The following is an 18355-nucleotide window of genomic DNA, read 5'->3' as shown; positions in this document are numbered from 1 at the left end:
AATGGCTCCTACAATTTAGTGACTGTAGGGCAAGATCCAATAAGCACAAAATCAGCTTAAGCTAAAACCCCATGAGCATCAAACATGCACTTTTACATAATTATGAGTGATTCCGGATGAAAAGGGACACACAAGTGTCATGCAGCCTGGTCTGGTTAGAAAGTGCCATCCAGGGGAATTAGATGTGAAGAAGAGCTTGTAATTTTGTGCCACTAATGGCCTGCAGCTCAACTGACAGCTGACAATCAAACACTGCTGAGTTAAGTCAAAGGTTACAGGCAATCGGTGTAATTTGCTAATGATACACAGCATTGGTTTCATCAGAGCCTGCAACATTGAGCTGGCATAACCAGTAAAACTAGATTCTAGATACGCGTGTTACCCCCAGGCCACAAAATAACATTAAAAAACGTTTCTATTTCATTGCAAAATATGTGAGCCTGGCCACATGTGTTGCACAAATGGCCAAAGGCAAAGGTTCTGTGCATTTCAAAAGGTTAAGAGTGCCCTTACCAGCTCTGCTAAGTCATGTGATGGACTGTTGTTGTGTTGAACTGTATTGAAAACAAATTATGCCAGAGCCTGTTAGCCAGCCAGGGCTTGTTGTAAGCGAGTTGACAGTCTCACCTAAAGGCTTCGATGAGTCTCTCCACTTTCTGTGCTTCTCCCTGAACACGAACGTGAGCCTGGAACTTTCTGAGGGCTTCGTCGAGCTCCATGCCTGAGAAATCCATCTCATCCACAACACAGCTATTACGAGACAGTCAGAGAGAAAGGAGAGAGTTGTATTTAGCTGCAGTTTGTCACTGCAATGAGAAGGTGAGAGAGCGAGTGTGTGCATGTACATCAAACTGTGGGCAACCAAGTGCTGAGGGCAAATCTTCCCCTCACAGTCATACCTCCAATTCAAAAGCACTGACCTGGAAGGCGCACATAGAGACAACATGTTTGCACACGCACACACTTGCAAACATCAATAGCGAAGACGGGATCTGATGACAGTGGGAGATAAGGGGGAGGAAAGAGATGAGAGGGTAAAATAATGAAATGCAAAGAGCAAAGGGGCAGAAGAGAGGTACATGAAAGGCTGAGGGCAGGCTGAGGCAATGGAAGAAGTGCGCGTGCATTTATGTGCAAACGTTCGTTTCTTCCCGTGCATGTGTGTCTGTGTGTATTAAAGAAAGTGAGGGTGTGTAGCTTGTATGTGTGTGCGTGCCCGGTTCAATGCAGTGACCTATTTCTACGGTCTCTGCATCAACCTCAGCAAAAAGCCTTTTCGATCGTGGATCTCTGTCTACACCGGTTGGATTGAAAAAGTGTGAGTGTTAAAGCATTAAGTAAATGCGTGTTTTCGTGGATGTGTTGCATTTATGCATGCAAGTGGTACATGACAAGCCTGTGTGTGTGTGTGTGTGTGTGTGTGTGTGTGTGGATGTTATCACGTGTTTATGTCTGGTTAGGTTCCAACGTCTAGTTCTATTTTAGATATTTTTAAATACCTGAATCCAATAAAGTTAGAGTCAAGGTCTCTTATTAGTTTTTTATGTCCTCTCTTTTTTAGTGATGAAGAGCAACGTTTCCTTTATGACCCTGGTACAAACAGGTTCACTGAAAGCCATATTAGCTATTAAATTAACCTTGGGGTGGGATTTGTATTTTTTAACTGATGTTTCCAGGGTCCTGAAGGAAATTTGGTCTTTAACTTTCAAGCCATCACGAATGAGAAGTTCTAGAGATGCTCTGAATAATTTAAAGTTTGAACATCTCTAAAATAGCAGCAATGTAGCAAAATCAACTTGCTAATGAGGACCTTGTCATGTAAGGGAAACCTCTAGAACAGCTATAAATAGCCCTTGAGTTTAGATTGTTATGTCAAGGGAAGTGCTTTAAATATAATTTTCCACTAAAATACCTAATTTTACAAAAATAATACATAAATAAATAATAGACAAATTGATTAATTTGATCAGATCTGAACAGGGTTTTTGGTCCAGATGCTCAGCAGCCCTTTTTCACAATGTAAATGGTAAAATAAATAATAACAGACAGGTCTACATGATCAACTTAAGTGTGTCAACACATGACAACAAAAAATTGGTTCTTATTAGAACTCCGCCAATATTACACATTAAGATCAGGTTAATTGTCATGAGGACTACCAATAATGAGGCAATCTGTGGCATGAAGTCCGAGGGATAACCCTAAAGATGTCATCAAGTCATCTTGGCATGGGTTTGGAAAGTATGAAATATATCGTAGGATGGACCTTGATTTAGAATTATTTTGTAAAACCTGATTCGATGCCATTGGGGTTTCAAAGATACTTTAATTCAATGACAGGACTTGTGCAGAAACCCAACCACGTACGTGTCTGTGTGTGATGCGTACTGCATGAATAATCAGAACTCACTCAAGGACATCTCTGTTGAATTGCAGTTTGCTGTTCCCCAAGAACTCTCCAATCATCTGTCTGCTCAGGCCTTTCCTCTGCAGCAGAAAGTGAGCCACTCCAATGGCGGTGTCTGGGACGAAACCACGCGTGATCAGGAAGTGGATGCCTCTCTCTGGGTTTCTAATGCAATTAGCCGGCAGAAAAAAAGCAGGTTGTGTTAAGACTTAAATAGCGTGTGTGCGATGTGTTTGTGCATTCAAGCCGATAGGTGTGTGGACCTGAGTGAGAAAGAAAAGAGAGATGGCGCTTAATGTGTGTGTGTGTGTGTGTGTGTGTGTGTGTGTGTGTGTGTGTGTGTGTGTGTGTGTGTGTGTGTGTGTGTGTGTGTGTGTGTGTGTGTGTGTGTGTGTGTGTGTGTGTGTGTATATGAAGGGAAAATTAATGTGTGCGTAAGAGGAAGCAGAAAGAGAAAGAGGGAAAAGAGGAGTGCATGTTTCCTCTGCACTGCTGGATCTCACCCACTGTCACTGATGCATATGAGTGCATTTATTTTCATTTGTAATAACGAATATTAAGTGCAGTTCTTTTTATAGAAACCGAGAGGCTTTCACATTGTCCACGACCTCCTTGACTGCCTCTCCTCTGTAACCGCATTAGCCCTATCTCTCTGTCTGTCTTTGTCCCTCTTCCTCTCTTGTTTTTTCATTGACATTACAAGGTGGCATGAAACATGCAGCTCCCCCCCAAAAAATCACTAATGAGCAGCTTCTTAGATCCGTTTTGCAGGGCAAATTTGTTAAACACAAACAGTGATAGGTGTACTCTGAACTGCTAGAGGGTGCAGAAATAATTCACTGTGTGTGTGTCTGTGCGTATGTGTGTTGCTGCCTACTCACACGTTGAAGAGGTTGAGTCCTATGCGGTAGAGGCGTTTGCGGTGTGTGTCTGCGGATAGAGTTGGGGAGCGGCAGGAGGCTGGATCCTGGCAGTGGTCCCTGGGCAGAGAGACCACCAGGGCCTGCAGGGCCTCTGGGCTCGGCCCCCCGGGGATCTGCTGTGGATGAGTATAATGGTACTGCTGGTACTGCGTGTAAATCTGAGCAGGTTGCTGATTAGACTGGGCTGAGGTGGAGATGGAGGTGGAGGTAGAGGTGGATGTGGACCCCAGTCTGTCTGTGCCGATCACTCCCTCTGTTACTCCTCCTCCTCCTAGAGTTGCCACTGCCGAGCCCCTCCTGGATCCTGCATCAGCCATTTCCAGCTCCTCACTTGGAGGAGGTGCAGGAAACTCTGGCTCCTCTGCGAACTTGCCATCTCCGCCTCCATCCACCCCGCTCGCAGAAGTCTTCCTGCTGCCCGGTTGTCCCCCGCCCGCATTGCCCAAGGAGGTGGTGGTCGTGGTGGTGGCGGTGGAGATGGTGTAGGAGCTGTTGCTGTCGATGTGAACGGTGACATCCCTGAAGGCCATGAGCAGCGAGCTGGCACTGCGGGGCAGACAAGCACTCTCAGCAGCTGCACGAAGGGCCCCGGGGTCCATCAGTAGCCCCTTCCCATCTCCACCTTCCGACAGGCTCCAACCACGGAGGGCGTCGTCAATTGACAGTGCCAAAGAATGAAGCTGCAAATTTGATGATAGAAAAAAATGTGCATTAAAACGTAATGATTTAATGTGGTTAGGACATGAGTTAAGAATGTGAGTTCTGCTAATTTGGTCTGACTATTTCTGGCACTAGAGAAAGAACATAAACAGTGATGGTTGGCTACCTAAGGGATAAGGACATTTAAAACATTCAAACAATCTATCACGGCACTCCGTCCAGTCAACGCATTGCTCTCTAAGCAGATAAATGCATGTTGTACAAAAAGTCAGGGATCATAAAAAGAAGCAACCCTCTGGGTATTTCCTGTGGATCTGCTGCAGTATGCAGCTTAATCAGATGCTTCTGACTTTGAGGACAGCTAACTTTTCTTGGAAGTTGTAGAGATAGTCCAGAAATTGGCTGACAATGACATTCCTGGAGGCATCCTGCTAGCCTGCCTGGTAAAAGAACTGTAACAAAACCCTTTTTCTTTCTTTATTTACTGCAGCATCGTGAACTAAAAACCTGATCAGAGAAGCAGTCTTCCAGCTGTGTGAGTGTTTGTCCAGGTGTCTGAGGTGGGACAACGGCAGGAGGGGCACCAGCTGATGGGGCAGATGCAGGCGAAGGGGGGAGAGAGGTGGAGCGACACGGGGGAGGAGGAGGAGTTTTGGAGCGTAAGGGAATCTGTACTCCTCCAGGATGCAGACTGTAACTGTGTCTCTGGGCTGTGTTCCTCTTTCGGCCCGAAGGGCTCGGGTGGCGCATGGAGATCCGACGGGGCAGCTTGCTCTCCGACAGAGAGTTACGAATCTTCTGGAAGTTTTTGCTGAGCTGGTACTGACGGAAGGCCGTCTGGATACGGCGGGCTGCCCGCCTCGCTATCAGATGCCCTCCATATTTCTGCTCCAGCTCATCTATCTGGGGATGGGAGAAGAGAGTTGGTGGGAGTGATTTTAAATATCCAACATGTTTACAAAGTTCCTGAAGACGGTGTGAGAGTCATTGCTTAGCACATAGCAGCCACTGAGTGTTTATTCATCCACCAGCAGGCAAATATCATAATGTCATATTGTACCCATGTCTAAAAAAGAGTCAAGCGAATTTAAGCATTGCCTGAGTCATGAGTCAGGACACTTACACTTCTATCTTCTAAGAAGTATCCTTCTTACTTTTCTGTACACTCTTTTATAATCTCTGAGGGTTTATGGCGTTTATAGAGCCAAAGTAAACATCATCCATCATCGTTCAACTGTTAATAATGCCTGAAGGGCCATGGGCAGGAGGATGGATGGGCTGTGACAAAGGTGATTTTTGCAAAAATGAATAGAAAAGTAAACACCGGCACAAGCCTATTTCTGTTCCGTTTATTGGCAGAGCAGCTTAGCCCAAAAGCTCAGCCCCTTCCAGAATTTTGCCCTCATACATTTTCAGCAGAAGGGTTGGAGACGAGGGAAGATGACACAGAGGGAGAAAAAGGCGGACAGCCACACATGTGCCAGTGTGTGTGTGTGTGTGTGTGTGTGTGTGTGTGTGTCTTCTTACACAGCATGTCCACAAAAGGTGCATGTGCACCTGTTCACAAACAGAGACACGCATATACGCACTAACACAGCAGCAGCGATATCAGCAGCAACCGCAGACCCTTCAGCAATTTGGTACGAGAGATAAAGGCATCTCCAGCCGCAAGAAGCAGTTAATAGCTGTTACCATGACAACCTAGCATAGTTTGCGTTGCTGTGGCTTTGACGGTGGAATTGCTGGTGTTATTTTTCATGTCAACACAACAGACAGAAATAGAATTTGAATCTTTTTTTTGTCAAATGATCGTCCAAATGATCGTGCAATGAACAAATCCTCGTGGAAGAGGAGTCAGGATTCACTTGTGGTTACACACACACACAATGGAAACAAATCTGAAAAAAACATACCTGTTTGTTCTTATTCTCAAGGCTGATTTCGTACTCGCTTGGCCCTTCTCTCTTGGTCCCCTCCACTTCCTGTCCACCACCGCAGGACGTTCCGCCCTCCAGGCTGAGCATCTGTCCACTGCCACGGAAATAAGAACAGAAAGCTGTTAGTGCTCCCTGCTGACCTTCAAAATTCTGCCGTCTCTGCAGTCCGGGTCATCAGCCAAGCTGTTTTTTCGAGGAGGTTCATGAGAGCAGCGGTAGCGGCACAGCGTGATGTGCGGCTGAGTCGGCTTGGGGCAAAGGTTACTGTGTTTATGTGTCAAGTGCTGTTTGGTCAAGTTTGTGGCAGCAATGCAGGTTTCATGAAGAAAATGAAGTGCATAAGAAAGCTTTTATGTAAGTTGACTTGTGCTAGGACCATAATCCTTCCACTCCTTCACTATTTCTTTCTTTCGTTCTTCCACAGGTAATGCTTACCGTTATAAACAAAAGGAAGAGTGCTAAATCCAACTGGGGAGACTAAAAAGCCTGCTCATGATTAAATAATGAGCTCACCACTAAAGCCCCTCTTTGTTTTCCTTGATTGCTGTTAAAGCAAATTGTCTCTGTTCTCCAGCCAAAGGTCAGAGATATTGCCAGAGATGCGTCGTCATATCTTTAAATGAAATAAAGTTGGAAGGGAAAAAGAGGGAGAGAGATACTGTGTTGGGTACGTGCATGCTGGAGGCTGTCTCTGTCAAAAACTATATTAAAATGCTGCCATGCCCCTGCGCTGCATCAGAATACATTACAGTACATTAGAATACATTAGAGGATTTAAAAGCAAGAGTTGCGCTCTTAACGCATCTGGACAGCAAAAGCCTCCATAATGCTGTGGCAGCTGTACTCTCTTTCTCACACACACCCACACACAACCACGTATGCACACATATGCAGCAGCGAGAAACGAACCAAGCACACACTCCAGTTGTGTCATGTGACGTCACGGTGGAAGTGAAAAGAGTGTGTCAAATTGCATCTCTCAGGGTCTTTCAGAGATTTATAGTTCTGTACAGCCTGGCAAGAAACACACACACACACACTCTCATTCACATACACATGAGCATGCACAGGAGAGAACAGGCACAGCAGGTTAGACTAGAGGCGGATCTCGTGACATCTCTTGGGAGGTTTGCATGCTCTGATGGATTCAATGGATGACAGCAAGGGTGTAGAGGTGGAGCAAGTCTGCAGCCAGAAGGCAGGCGCAACTTCATGTGATGATAATAATGAGCTTTGGGGATGCAGGGCTCATCTAAACCCCATCATCTCAGGTGGGCGTAAACTGCTGCTGTGCCATTAGCTCGTCCAATCGTGACTTTGCGGCTCTATGATGATGATAGCTGTCATCAAATCAGAGGACAGAGAGGGATTCCAGACAAACAGATAGTGATATTAATAAAAACAGAGTGAGAGACATGCTTGGTGAGGAGGCATGAGAAATAGAAATAAACAACACAAGGTGGAAGATATTAGAGGAAACTAGAAAATGCATTTCCTGCTGAAAATGCGTTGGAATGCAAAAAACTGAAAGATGAAATGAACTTCAGAAAACTGCTGAAATTACAGAGCGTTGAAGGGAATTTTAATACATTTGCTGAAATTACAGATATTAGAAAAGGTGAAATTAATTTGAAATTGCTGAAAATACATAAATGGGAGAAGCTGAAAGGAATTAATAGATTTGCTGAAAAAGCAGAAATGAAAACAGCTGAAATGAATGTGAAATATTGCAAATAAATACAGAAATCAATATTAAAACATTGCTGTTAATACAGGCATAATAAAAGCTGAAATTATTTGAAAGAACTGCTGAAAATACAGAAATGGGAGAAGCTGAATTTCAATAGATTTTCTAAAAAATACAGAAGTTGCAGGAGCTTAAATTAATTTTAAAAAATACAGAAATGACAAAAACTGAGATTAGGGATGCACCGATCCACATTTTTTCACTTCCGATCCGATCCCGATACCTAAATTTGGATATCGGCCGATACAGATAATATTCCGATACCAGAGCTGTGTTTGAAAAACAGGAAATCCTGTTAACAGAACAAATTTGAAACTAAGGGTTTCAGATTGATTGTCATGTCAATATTTATTCAAGTCATATTTTATTCAATATTTATGAATGTCAAATGTCAAAGACTTAATAATTAATAAGTTTTAAAACAGTGTGCATCAGAACAGCACTTAAGATGACCTGTAATAAACTAAACACCAGAGTCTAACTATTCTTTAAAAGAAAACAAAACTTGAATGTCTCAAAGTTGACTCTGAGGAAGTGATGTAGTGTTCAACAAATCTGACATCGGCAGGTTCTTCTTGAGGAATATGAGCATTTCTGCTCTCTGCAGTTAGACGATTCCTTTTTTCATCCACGATATTTGCTGCCGTGCTAAACAGTCTAGCCTCAGTGCTATCCTGCTAGCCTGCTGGTCTGCTAGCTGGCTGCAAACTGTGGAATGGATTCCTGAACGGAGGCGCGGCTCAGTGAGACACAGTTATGAGACACGCTCAGGAAATCCATTCCACAGTTTGCAGCAGACTAGCAGGCGGGGATCACTTTTGGAGTCATTTCAGCAGACGACGTTAAAGCGCAGACATGGCTCATTGATATCGGAAATCTCCAAAGGTTGTATCGGAAAATCCGATACCCGAATTTCTCTGGTATCGGGTCCCGATACCGATACTGGATCGGATCGGCCCCATCCCTAGCTGAGATGAATAAAAAGAGGTTTTACATTTTTTGGAGCCCAGGAACCCAGGAAAACGGAAGGAATCCCATCATCACCCAGGACCTCAAGTGGGAGCTGAACATCAGCTCCATCACCAAGAAGGCTCAGCAGAGGTTGTTCTTCCTGAGGCAGCTGAAGAAACTCAACCTGCCAAAGACGATGATGGTCCACTTCTACACGGCCACCATGGAGTCCATCCTCTGCTCCTCCATCACCGTCTGGTACGCTGCAGCCACAGCCAAGGACAAGGGCAGGCTGCAGCGTGTCATCCGCTCTGCAGAGAGGCTGATCGGCTGCAATCTGCCGTCCCTGCAGGACTTGTTCGCTTCCAGGTCTCTGAAGCGAGCTAAAAAGATGGTAGCCGACCCCTCTCACCCCGGACAAAACCTGTTTGTGCCCCTTCCATCTGGCAGGAGGCTGAGGTCCATCAGGACTAAGACCTCCCGCCACACCAACAGTTTCTTCCCGTCGGCAGTCGGGCTCATCAACAGAGCCGGTCCCCCACTGCCTGACTATAACACTCCACCGGTCACTCCCCCTCACACTGCACATGCCACTTTAACTGCAATTCATCACTTTGTCACTTGTCACTTTGTCTCTTGTCTGTTACTTGTTCGTTAGTGCACTTTATGCTTAATATTTTTCTTTTTAACTTTTTAATATTTAATTTTTTTTAACTTTATTCCCTTGTTTTATACTAACCCATAGCCTTATTCTACTAACCCATTGCATTAGCATTTCATTCCACTTTATTTTATTACTTGTGCACTGTTGTCTTGTCTGTCTACTGTCGCGCACTAACCGCCAAGACAAATTCCTTGTATGTTTGACATATTTTGGTTAATAAATGTTTCCTGATCCTGATTGTAGTAATATTAGTAGTAGCAGTAGTTAGTAATCGTGGTATTAGTAGTACTAGCAGTAGAAGTAGTAATAGTAGGTTAAGTATCAATAGCAGTAGAAACAGCTGGAATACTAATATTTTTAGTCATAGTATTTGTAGTAACATTAGTAGTAATTGTAGTATTAATACCAGTAGAAATACTAGTAGTACTTTTCCCTAGTCGTGTCAGTTGCAGAGTCACTACTAGAAGAAGTAGTATTTTAGTACTACTATTAGGAGTCATTTTAATAGCAGTAGAAATACTAGTAGTAGTAGTAGTGAGTAATAGTATCATTTGTAGTAATACCACTAGTTGTAAAATTAGTAGTTGTTGAAGTCTAGCAGTAGAAATGCCGGTAGTATTATGTCTGCATGAGTCAGTGCCACAAAGGCCATCAAAGACAGCCTAGCTAGCTATCTAAAGACATGAGAGATTTTCACTGGCTGTTTGAGCCACTCTTCAGCCGCTTGGTACTGTTAGTGATTGTGCAATGTTAGCTAGCGCCATGTTAGCGCTATGCTAGCCAGCGTCGTGTTAGCTAGCATAGCGCCATGTTAGCTAGCGCCATGTTGCTTCCCACGTAGGCCTGTGTGTTTGCCAGTCTACGTAGGGAAGGGAGAGTAAGTGCTGGCACGCTGTTTGAGCCACTCTTCAGCCGCTTGGTACTGTTAGTGATTGTGCAATGTTAGCTAGCGCCATGTTAGCGCTATGCTAGCCAGCGTCGTGTTAGCTAGCATAGCGCCATGTTAGCTAGCGCCATGTTGCTTCCCACGTAGGCCTGTGTGTTTGCCAGTCTACGTAGGGAAGGGAGAGTAAGTGCTGGCACGCTGTTTGAGCCACTCTTCAGCCGCTTGGTACTGTTAGTGATTGTGCAATGTTAGCTAACGCCATGTTAGCGCTATGCTAGCCAGCGTCGTGTTAGCTAGCATAGCGCCATGTTAGCTAGCGCCATGTTGCTTCCCACGTAGGCCTGTGTGTTTGCCAGTCTACGTAGGGAAGGGAGAGTAAGTGCTGGCACGCTGTTTGAGCCACTTGTCAGCCGTTTGGTCATGTTATTGCTGGTGAAATGCTAGCTAGCGCCGTGTTTGCTAGCGCCATGTTCTCCCCCCGTAGATCTGCTTGTCTGTCAGTCTACGTAAGGAAGGGAGAGTGAGTGCCAGCAACGAGCCTGTGTGGTCGTCATGGAGACGGCGCAGCTGCTGTTTTCGCGGGCTGATCACAGACCGGACGGAGTAAACGGATTTTACACAGAATCCACACCTAAAACAGGTGTCCACTAGCGCAAAACTATAACAGCTATCTAAAAAATGCGTTTTTACGAGACCCAAGACTCTACCGATATGTAGTTTTCATGTCTGTCCGGTAATAAATACGGCTCCTATCGCAGTTTACAAAACGTGTACCTTCTGGATTTTTTGAGAAATATGTCGGCAGATTTGTATTGGAGCCTATGGGGCTTTTAGCAGAGGTTGTGTGACTGTTGGTCTCCGTAGGCCAAAGCTAAAGAACTCTGGGATTCCATAGCCACATAACTACAAGCAGCACAATCATGCCATCACGTTAAGCTAAAAATGAAGCCTCAAGAGTGTATTTGGCTCTGAGGACCGAAGTTCCATATTTTTTTAACCAGATTCTGACGCTACCCCACACTCTAGCATCTCCAGCTCATGTTAAACTCAGAAACAGAGTGAAGAACTAGTGAAACATAATCAGTGATTATGAAAAAAGTAGAATGGATATCAACAAGCAGTTTTTTCCATAAAACAGTTGAGACTGAAAGTTGAAATGGTGTCTGTAGCTGAAAGATTGGTGAAGCTGAAAAATCTGAAAGTTGAAGAAGTTTAAGAGGATTTGAACACGATCTCCATAGGAAAACCATTAGAAGAAATATTCATGATTACTGATTTATATAAATTAAAGCTTAAAAGGTAGAATGCTGAAAAGTCATAGCTGGAAAGCCGGAAAAGGAGTTGAATATTTTAATATTGGAACGGTTTTTATAGCTGAAAGTGTGAAGGAGTTGAAAGGTGTGACGGAAGAAATAGAAGAAGGCGGAATAAAGTTTCGAAGAACAATACCTGGAATGCTTAATGCATTCCAACAATGAAGAGACAGACTAAGAAGACACCAATGGGAATTTAGTAGCACACAGGGTTTAACGATGGGAGAAACTCTAGAGGAGGGCGGCCAAAACCTTAAATTCGGGCAATCATTGAGAAACATGACAAATCCAGCTTTTCAGAGTTTTACAACTGAGCTTGTGAGCAAGTGAAAGGTCATGCCCTCACACAAAAGATAAACATGAACAAACTCATACAATAAACAGACGAGCTGCCCACACAGAAATAGACGACCAAAGTGGTTCAAAGTCCTTTTTTCTTAGTTACTATGGTAGTCTTAACGTTGCGTCATTACAGGGTTGCTATGGGCACTTTTATAGATATCGATTTACAATATTGATTTACCTCACCTCACCTCTCTCTCTCTCTCTCTTTCTCTCTCTATCTCTCTCCATGTGTGTGAATCACCATTGAAGCGGAACAATCTATAGGCTTAATACAGAGCGTTTAACTGTCTCACTGTAACGCCAAGCGTGTGCAGAGCAGCCCGTACGAGGACACAGATGTGCATGCAGTTTGTACTTAAACAGAGACAGAAGGCTTTCAATTGTTGACCGGCCATACTGTTAAAGTAAGAACTGCTAAGATAAACAGTGGCATGAGAGTGTCAGTGATTGGCGGGTGACTCGGTTTTACCTGGATGAGCCTGTGGTGTCAGCCTCTGGGTGTTCAGGGGCGGGGCAGCAAAACTGGTGCAGCACGGTCTCGCTCCTGAAGGGCAGACGAGAGAGAGAGGGGAGGGGGGGGGGGGGGGGGGGGTAGGTAAGCAAAGGGGGGAGGAGAGCAGGCAGAATCAGAAGGACAGCATGTCATTCAGTTGTTATTGGCTCGGCGCTGGATGTTTGCCTTGTTTCCATAGTCCTCCTTATGTTCTTTCTTAGTCCAACATCCCAAAAGACAATGAAAAGATTCCTGTTATGCTCTTCTGGATTATTTCCATGGGCTCTGTTTACAATGTGGCACTGATCCGGTGGTAAATACCCTATGTAGGTCAATTCAAGGCTGAGGATGCTTAGATTGAATGTGAGTTTGAGTATCTGGATGAGCTTGTCTATGTTCCCTCCCATCCAATCAGGTCTGTTGTGATTTAGCAGAATTCCCAATCAGGACAGATGGTCACTCCAGCTCTGTTTCCTGTACTGTCTCTCCTTAAGTTAGCCTCTCTCATTTCTCCCTCATACATTTTACATTTACATTCATATTTTAAGCATCTTGCTGGTACTCTGATCCGGAGCAATTTGGAGTGAAAAGATTTTTTTAAAATAGAAAGAAAACAAGACACGTCAAGATCTTCCGCCAGCAACATTCTCAAAAGAATATTCATGACTTCAAAAGAGATTGTATCATATATTTTGTATAGGAGTTGATGAAAGTGTAGTTCACATTTGGTCATTTCCCAATGAGCTGAAAGCATCAAGTTGTCAGTGGATTATCTCTCCTTCTGTGCTTGGACCTGAGCTCAGCTCAGCATATTGCTCGTGACACAGAGCCACAGTGACAGGCAGTCAGAGTCTGTGCGAGGCTCGTGGTGACATTCCAAGCTATAAAAAGCGATTACTGTTTCACGGCAACTTCCGCAAATTCAAAAGGATGCTGATGTTTTAAATAAACATACCTCTGATCAGCACACTGTGCAACACCTTTCACACCTTGCCTACAGGTCCATGAACCATTTGATCTCCATTTAGCAGCACCGCTGCTGTGGTTCTCAACTCTGCTCTTAGAACTTTGAGAAACGCTGTTTCACCAGGCCAGGTCTCGAGCTTTCTTTTACGACTTGTTATTATAAGCGGATTCAGTATCTTTGAAAAATAACCAGCGCTTCTTTCAAAGTTCTGTCTCATTTTGCTCTTCTCTTACAAACACATTTCATTGCTCAGTTAGATTTAATGTTTTCCTTTTCAGTCTTTTGATCCGTAGACAAATTATTAATTCATTTTCATAAGCTATACTACATGTTCATTTTATTTAAATATAGGTATAAACTAAGTGACCATATATATATATACGCAGCGTGGCAGTCTTTCACCATCTCTATAATGTAGATTTTGGGGATATATTCTGATGGTTATCTGGTTGACGCAGGGGCATCACAAAACAAACTTTAGAGGGAGAGATAAAGAGAGAGAGAGAGAGTGAATAGGTGAATATTTTAACACTACATGCCTCTTGCTGTCAGGACGTGTTCTCTCTCTCTCTCTCTCTCTCTCTGTGCCCCATCCTCCCTCACCCCTCATCCCTCTCCCTGTCCTGTTTTGTAAGAGTACTTTAAACGCAATGCTTTCGTCCGGTAGAGAGTGCAAGGAAGAGGAGGGTCGACATGAAACAAGATCAGCTCTATTTGGACTCAAAGCGTTGCCGGCGCGTTGTATGCACCTTCCACTGTCCCTCGGTTGTCCAACCCATCTTTTTGCTGAATTGAGGAGACAGCTTTCCCAAATGCGCCCTTTATATGGCTTGTTTGGTCTCTGCTCATACTTGTCTCTGTGGACAGAGACCCGTCATAGCCTCTTTCTACGCCCCCCCCACTCCCTCATCTCTTTCGACCTCCTTCCCCTTTCACTGGCCTACTCCAAAGTCAGCCTCGAAGCTCCTTCCTCCAGACACCTCAAGGGCTCCATCAAAGACAACGACTGAACATGCATCCCTCTCTCTTTCGAGCTCTCTGCCTTTCTCTCTCCTGAGAATGGCTGATTACCGTTCGCTCCATGGGCTAAGTGGGCCAGATAGCAGGCTCAGCTGTGGGAAGACAGACACTGAGGGGAGAAGATTCTGTCTCTCAACTCAAAGGACTCAAACCTGTGCACTGACCAAGATGACCATAATGCAAAGCACACAAGTAAGTAAATAGCCACCATATGCACACACACACACACACAAACACACACACACACACACACACACACACACACAGTACGCCATAGGCAATGACAAGAAGGTGACTCCTCTAAAAATGCAAGTGAAAACCGGTGCTCCCGCATAGGCATAGGAAAAGCAGAAATTATTTTTAAAAACTGCTAAAAATACGGGAAGTGGGGAAGCTGAATTTCAATAGATTTTCTAATAAATAAAGAAGAAGGAGCTTTACTGAATAAAAAAAATACAGAAATGACAAAAGCTGAGATGAATAAAACTAGGTTTAAAATTGTAGTAATATTAGTAGTAGTATTAGTTATAGTTGTAATTGTGGTATTAGTAGTACTAGCAGTAGCAGTAGGTTTAGTATCAATAGCAGTAGAAACAGCTGTAATACTAACACTATTAGCCATTGTAGTATTTGTAATAACATTAGTAGTTGTAGTATTAATAGCAGTAGAAATACTAGTAGTATGGTAGTAGACGTATCAGTTGTAGTACTAGAAGTACTAGTAATATTCGTAGTGGTTGTGGTAGTATTTGAAAGAGCAATACGTATTTCAACGAAACCGCTTCATTCTGAGCTTCATGGTTAAGGTACAGATAATGATTGAGGCTTTTAGTTTGTAATGATGGAATTGGGTGAGGGGGGGTTGGGAGACAGAATGTTTGTTATTCAAACTAAGAAGTTTTTAATTAATAGGCCTCATCACAAACATTACAGTAAAAATTCCCTCCATGGGGCTTTTATTTTGTAATTATTGGATTGGGTGGGGTGGGGGGGTGTAGATAGAGGGAGGGAGGGTGAGAGGGTGAGGAAGAGATAGAGGGAGAGAGAGAGGAGGAGAAATAGACAGACATACTGACTGACTGAGTGATTAACAGTGAGAAGAGGTCAGGGTGGAGGGGGGAGGGGGGGCGAGTGTCTTTATCATATTGGTCTGTTGACAGAAAGCATAGCTGCGTCATGTGACTCCACTAATCAGGTCACAAGGAGCAGCTGTGAGTCACAGACAGATCCTGCAGCATGTGAGTGCTCGTAACCACGACAACGCCGCACCTGGGCTCATTAACGATCTGCTGCAAAAGACAGAGACATGGCAGCAAGTTACACAGAATCCACACCTCAAACAAATGGGAACCAGCGCAAAACTATAACAGCTATCTAAAAAATACGGCGTTTGTATGAGACCCAAGACTCTACCGAACGCGTGGATGTGTTTTTATGTCTGTCCGGTAATAAATACGGCTCCTATGGCCGTTTACAAAACGTGTACCTTGTGGATTTTTGTGAGAAATATGTCAGCAGATTTGTATTGGAGCCTATGGGGCTTTTGGCAGAGGTTGTGTCACTCTAACACTCCTTAAGCAAAAACTAAAGAACTCTGGGATTCCATGAACGCATTAATCCAATCAGCACAACCATGCCCTCATTAATCTGAAGAAATGAAGCCTCTAGAGTGTATACTTTGGCTGCAAGGACAGAAGTTCCATACTTTTTTAACCAGATTTCTGCGCTGCTTCACCCTCTAGCCCGCGAGCTCTCCACTCTAGCAGACGCAATACACACTCATGTAAAAGTCAGAAACGGAGCGAAGAACTAGTGAAACATAATCAGTGATTATGAAAAAAGTACAAAAGATATCAACAAGCAGTTTTTTTCATAAAATAGTTGAGACCTGTGTCAACATTTGAAAGTTTAAATGGTGTCTGTAGCTGAAAGATTGGCGGAGCTGAAAAGTCTGAAAGTTGAGGACTTTCAGGAAGTTGAGTTTAAGAGGATTTGAAAACAATCTCCATTGGAAAACCATGTTAAAATATTAATGATTATTGATTTATATAAATTCAAGCATAAGAGGTGGAAAGCTGAAAAGCTATAGCCCTAAAGCCAGAAAGGAGCTGAACATTTTAATATTTGAACGGTTTTAATAGCTGAAAGTGTGAAGGAGTTGACAGGTCGCGCGGAAGAAATAGAAGATGAAGAAATAAAGATTTGAAGAACAATACTTGGAATGTTTAATGCATTCCAACAATGATGGATTTTCTCTCATTAGGTGACGTGTGGATGTACTATGAAGCTCTGGTGCGAAGCAGGGGGTGATGGGGTGTGTGTGTGTGTGTGTGTGTGTGTGTGTGTGTGTGTGTGTGTGTGTGTGTGTGTGTGTGTGTGTGTGTGTGTGTGTGTGTGCGTGTGTGTGTGTCTGACTGACACTGTGCACGTGTGCCTCATCTAACACAGTAACATCAGAGGCCCAGAGGTCCCGTGAGAGTTCACAGATCCCGTGCGGTAATTAATAGAGAAAACAGCAGGACCTTGGACAGCGACCAATAGCGTCTCATCGCGAGTGAGGCTGCGCCTGTTTCAAGCTGACGGTGACCGCCTATGTTTTTAGCACACAAATACACACGCACACACACACACACACACACACACACACACACACACACACACGTATGCGCCCGCGCGTGCACACGCTAATATATAGGCCTACTACAGCTGTTTGTTATGTAACGATCCAGCATTCGTGATCCAACTTCACATTTAAATACTCCTTATGTGTCCTCTGTCACGGAACCACAGAAATTAGTAATTTGCCCGTGTTTAACGCTCCGTCTTCAGGAAACGCACGTGCGCGCGTGCACGCTCAGAATTATACAGTTTTAGAAGGATGCCACTCAAAAGCGACGACGGATGAAAGACAGGCTTAATAAACGGATTAGTGCTATCGGTCGATACCGGAGGAAATGCATTAGCACAGGAGTTTTTTATATAGAAAGCCCAACCTTCTGAACTGCCTGCATGCCGTACTCAAGTTGACTATTTTAGGACGGATATAAATGCAACCGATATATTCTACTCACTCGGATTTCCTTGACAGGGCCAGGGAATGACAAAGGGCCGTGGGGGTCATTGGAACCAAAGTGCGGCAGCTTTGGGAACTTCCGCCGTTTTCTGGTTCACTGTCAACTGGGGAGACCGTGGACAGGTCGGCCGGAACCAGCTGCATGTCCCCAGGGTCCATGGGTTGGGAGGATAGCTGCTGGACCTCCGAAGTCGCCTTTACGGGGGTTGATGCCGCGCTGTGTTCCAGGAGAGACTCCGCACTGGTCTTGAGCTGCGGGTCCTGAGGGTGGTGGTGTTGATGGAAGCAGCTGGGGTCCGGGTGATGGTGGTAGTGGTGATGGTAAGGATGCTGCTGTTGAACCCTGACGTCCCGCAGGTGCCTGTTCTCGCCAATGAGCTCGTCCACCCGCCGGTCCAGCTCCTCTATCCGGGAGCGCTGGGTCTGGATGAGGCTCTGCTGGTTCTGGACGATGGTGGTGAGCTCTCGCAGGTACAGAATCGCCTGCACCGGATTTTCCAGGAGGCTGGTGCTCATCATCATACCCAAGACAGGAGGAGGGAAGAGAAGCCGAAGAAAACAGCTGGACTGACGGACGGAGGACTGAGGAGATGCAAAATATCCGTGAACGCGTCTGAGAAGATTAGGTGTCCTTGCGCTATCCTCCCCTTAATTCTGCTCGGCACTGGATGAAGCTGCAGCGACCGAGCAAGGCTCTGCTCCTCCGGTCGCTTCCCTCCCCCCTCTCTGTCTTTCTCTTCCTCACTCTTTTTTCTCTCTCCCACTGCGCTGAGTGTTGCTGATGAGAGGAGCGAGGTCCAGATGTGACAGCAGGGAGGAGGGGAGGCGAGGCGCTGGCAGGCGGATGCGTCATAACGCACTTGCAATGAGAGAGCGAGAGAGCAAGCACGCGCCCTACAGGCCGTTCACGGAAGTTCCACATCCGAGCCATATTCCTGGTTGAAGGCTACTGCACATAACATCGGACTA

At 44.7% G+C, this 18355-nt stretch overlaps 1 protein-coding gene across 4 annotated transcripts in view; it reads right to left on the bottom strand.

Moving 5' to 3' along the window:
- LOC120812353 (IQ motif and SEC7 domain-containing protein 3-like) overlaps positions 1–18209 on the bottom strand; it is a 28590-nt gene extending 10381 nt beyond the window's left edge. For all 4 annotated transcript variants that reach the window (XM_040168244.2, XM_040168245.2, XM_040168246.2 and 1 more), the window contains exons 1-7: positions 17385–18209; positions 12303–12377; positions 5904–6021; positions 4498–4893; positions 3289–4010; positions 2411–2572; positions 628–750 (exon numbers count right to left, since the gene is read on the bottom strand). In XM_040168244.2, the coding sequence (XP_040024178.2) occupies positions 628–750; positions 2411–2572; positions 3289–4010; positions 4498–4893; positions 5904–6021; positions 12303–12377; positions 17385–17908 (2120 nt within the window). In that variant the 5' untranslated portion in view covers positions 17909–18209. The remainder of the gene's footprint in view (positions 1–627; positions 751–2410; positions 2573–3288; positions 4011–4497; positions 4894–5903; positions 6022–12302; positions 12378–17384) is intronic.
- Between the last annotated feature and the right edge of the window lie 146 nt (positions 18210–18355).

The sequence above is a fragment of the Gasterosteus aculeatus genome, chromosome Y (genome assembly GCF_964276395.1).
Source record: "Gasterosteus aculeatus chromosome Y, fGasAcu3.hap1.1, whole genome shotgun sequence".
Taxonomy (NCBI): domain Eukaryota; kingdom Metazoa; phylum Chordata; class Actinopteri; order Perciformes; family Gasterosteidae; genus Gasterosteus; species Gasterosteus aculeatus.
The sequence above is the reverse complement of the archived record's forward strand: the minus strand, read 5'-3'. Positions and strand labels throughout refer to the sequence as shown.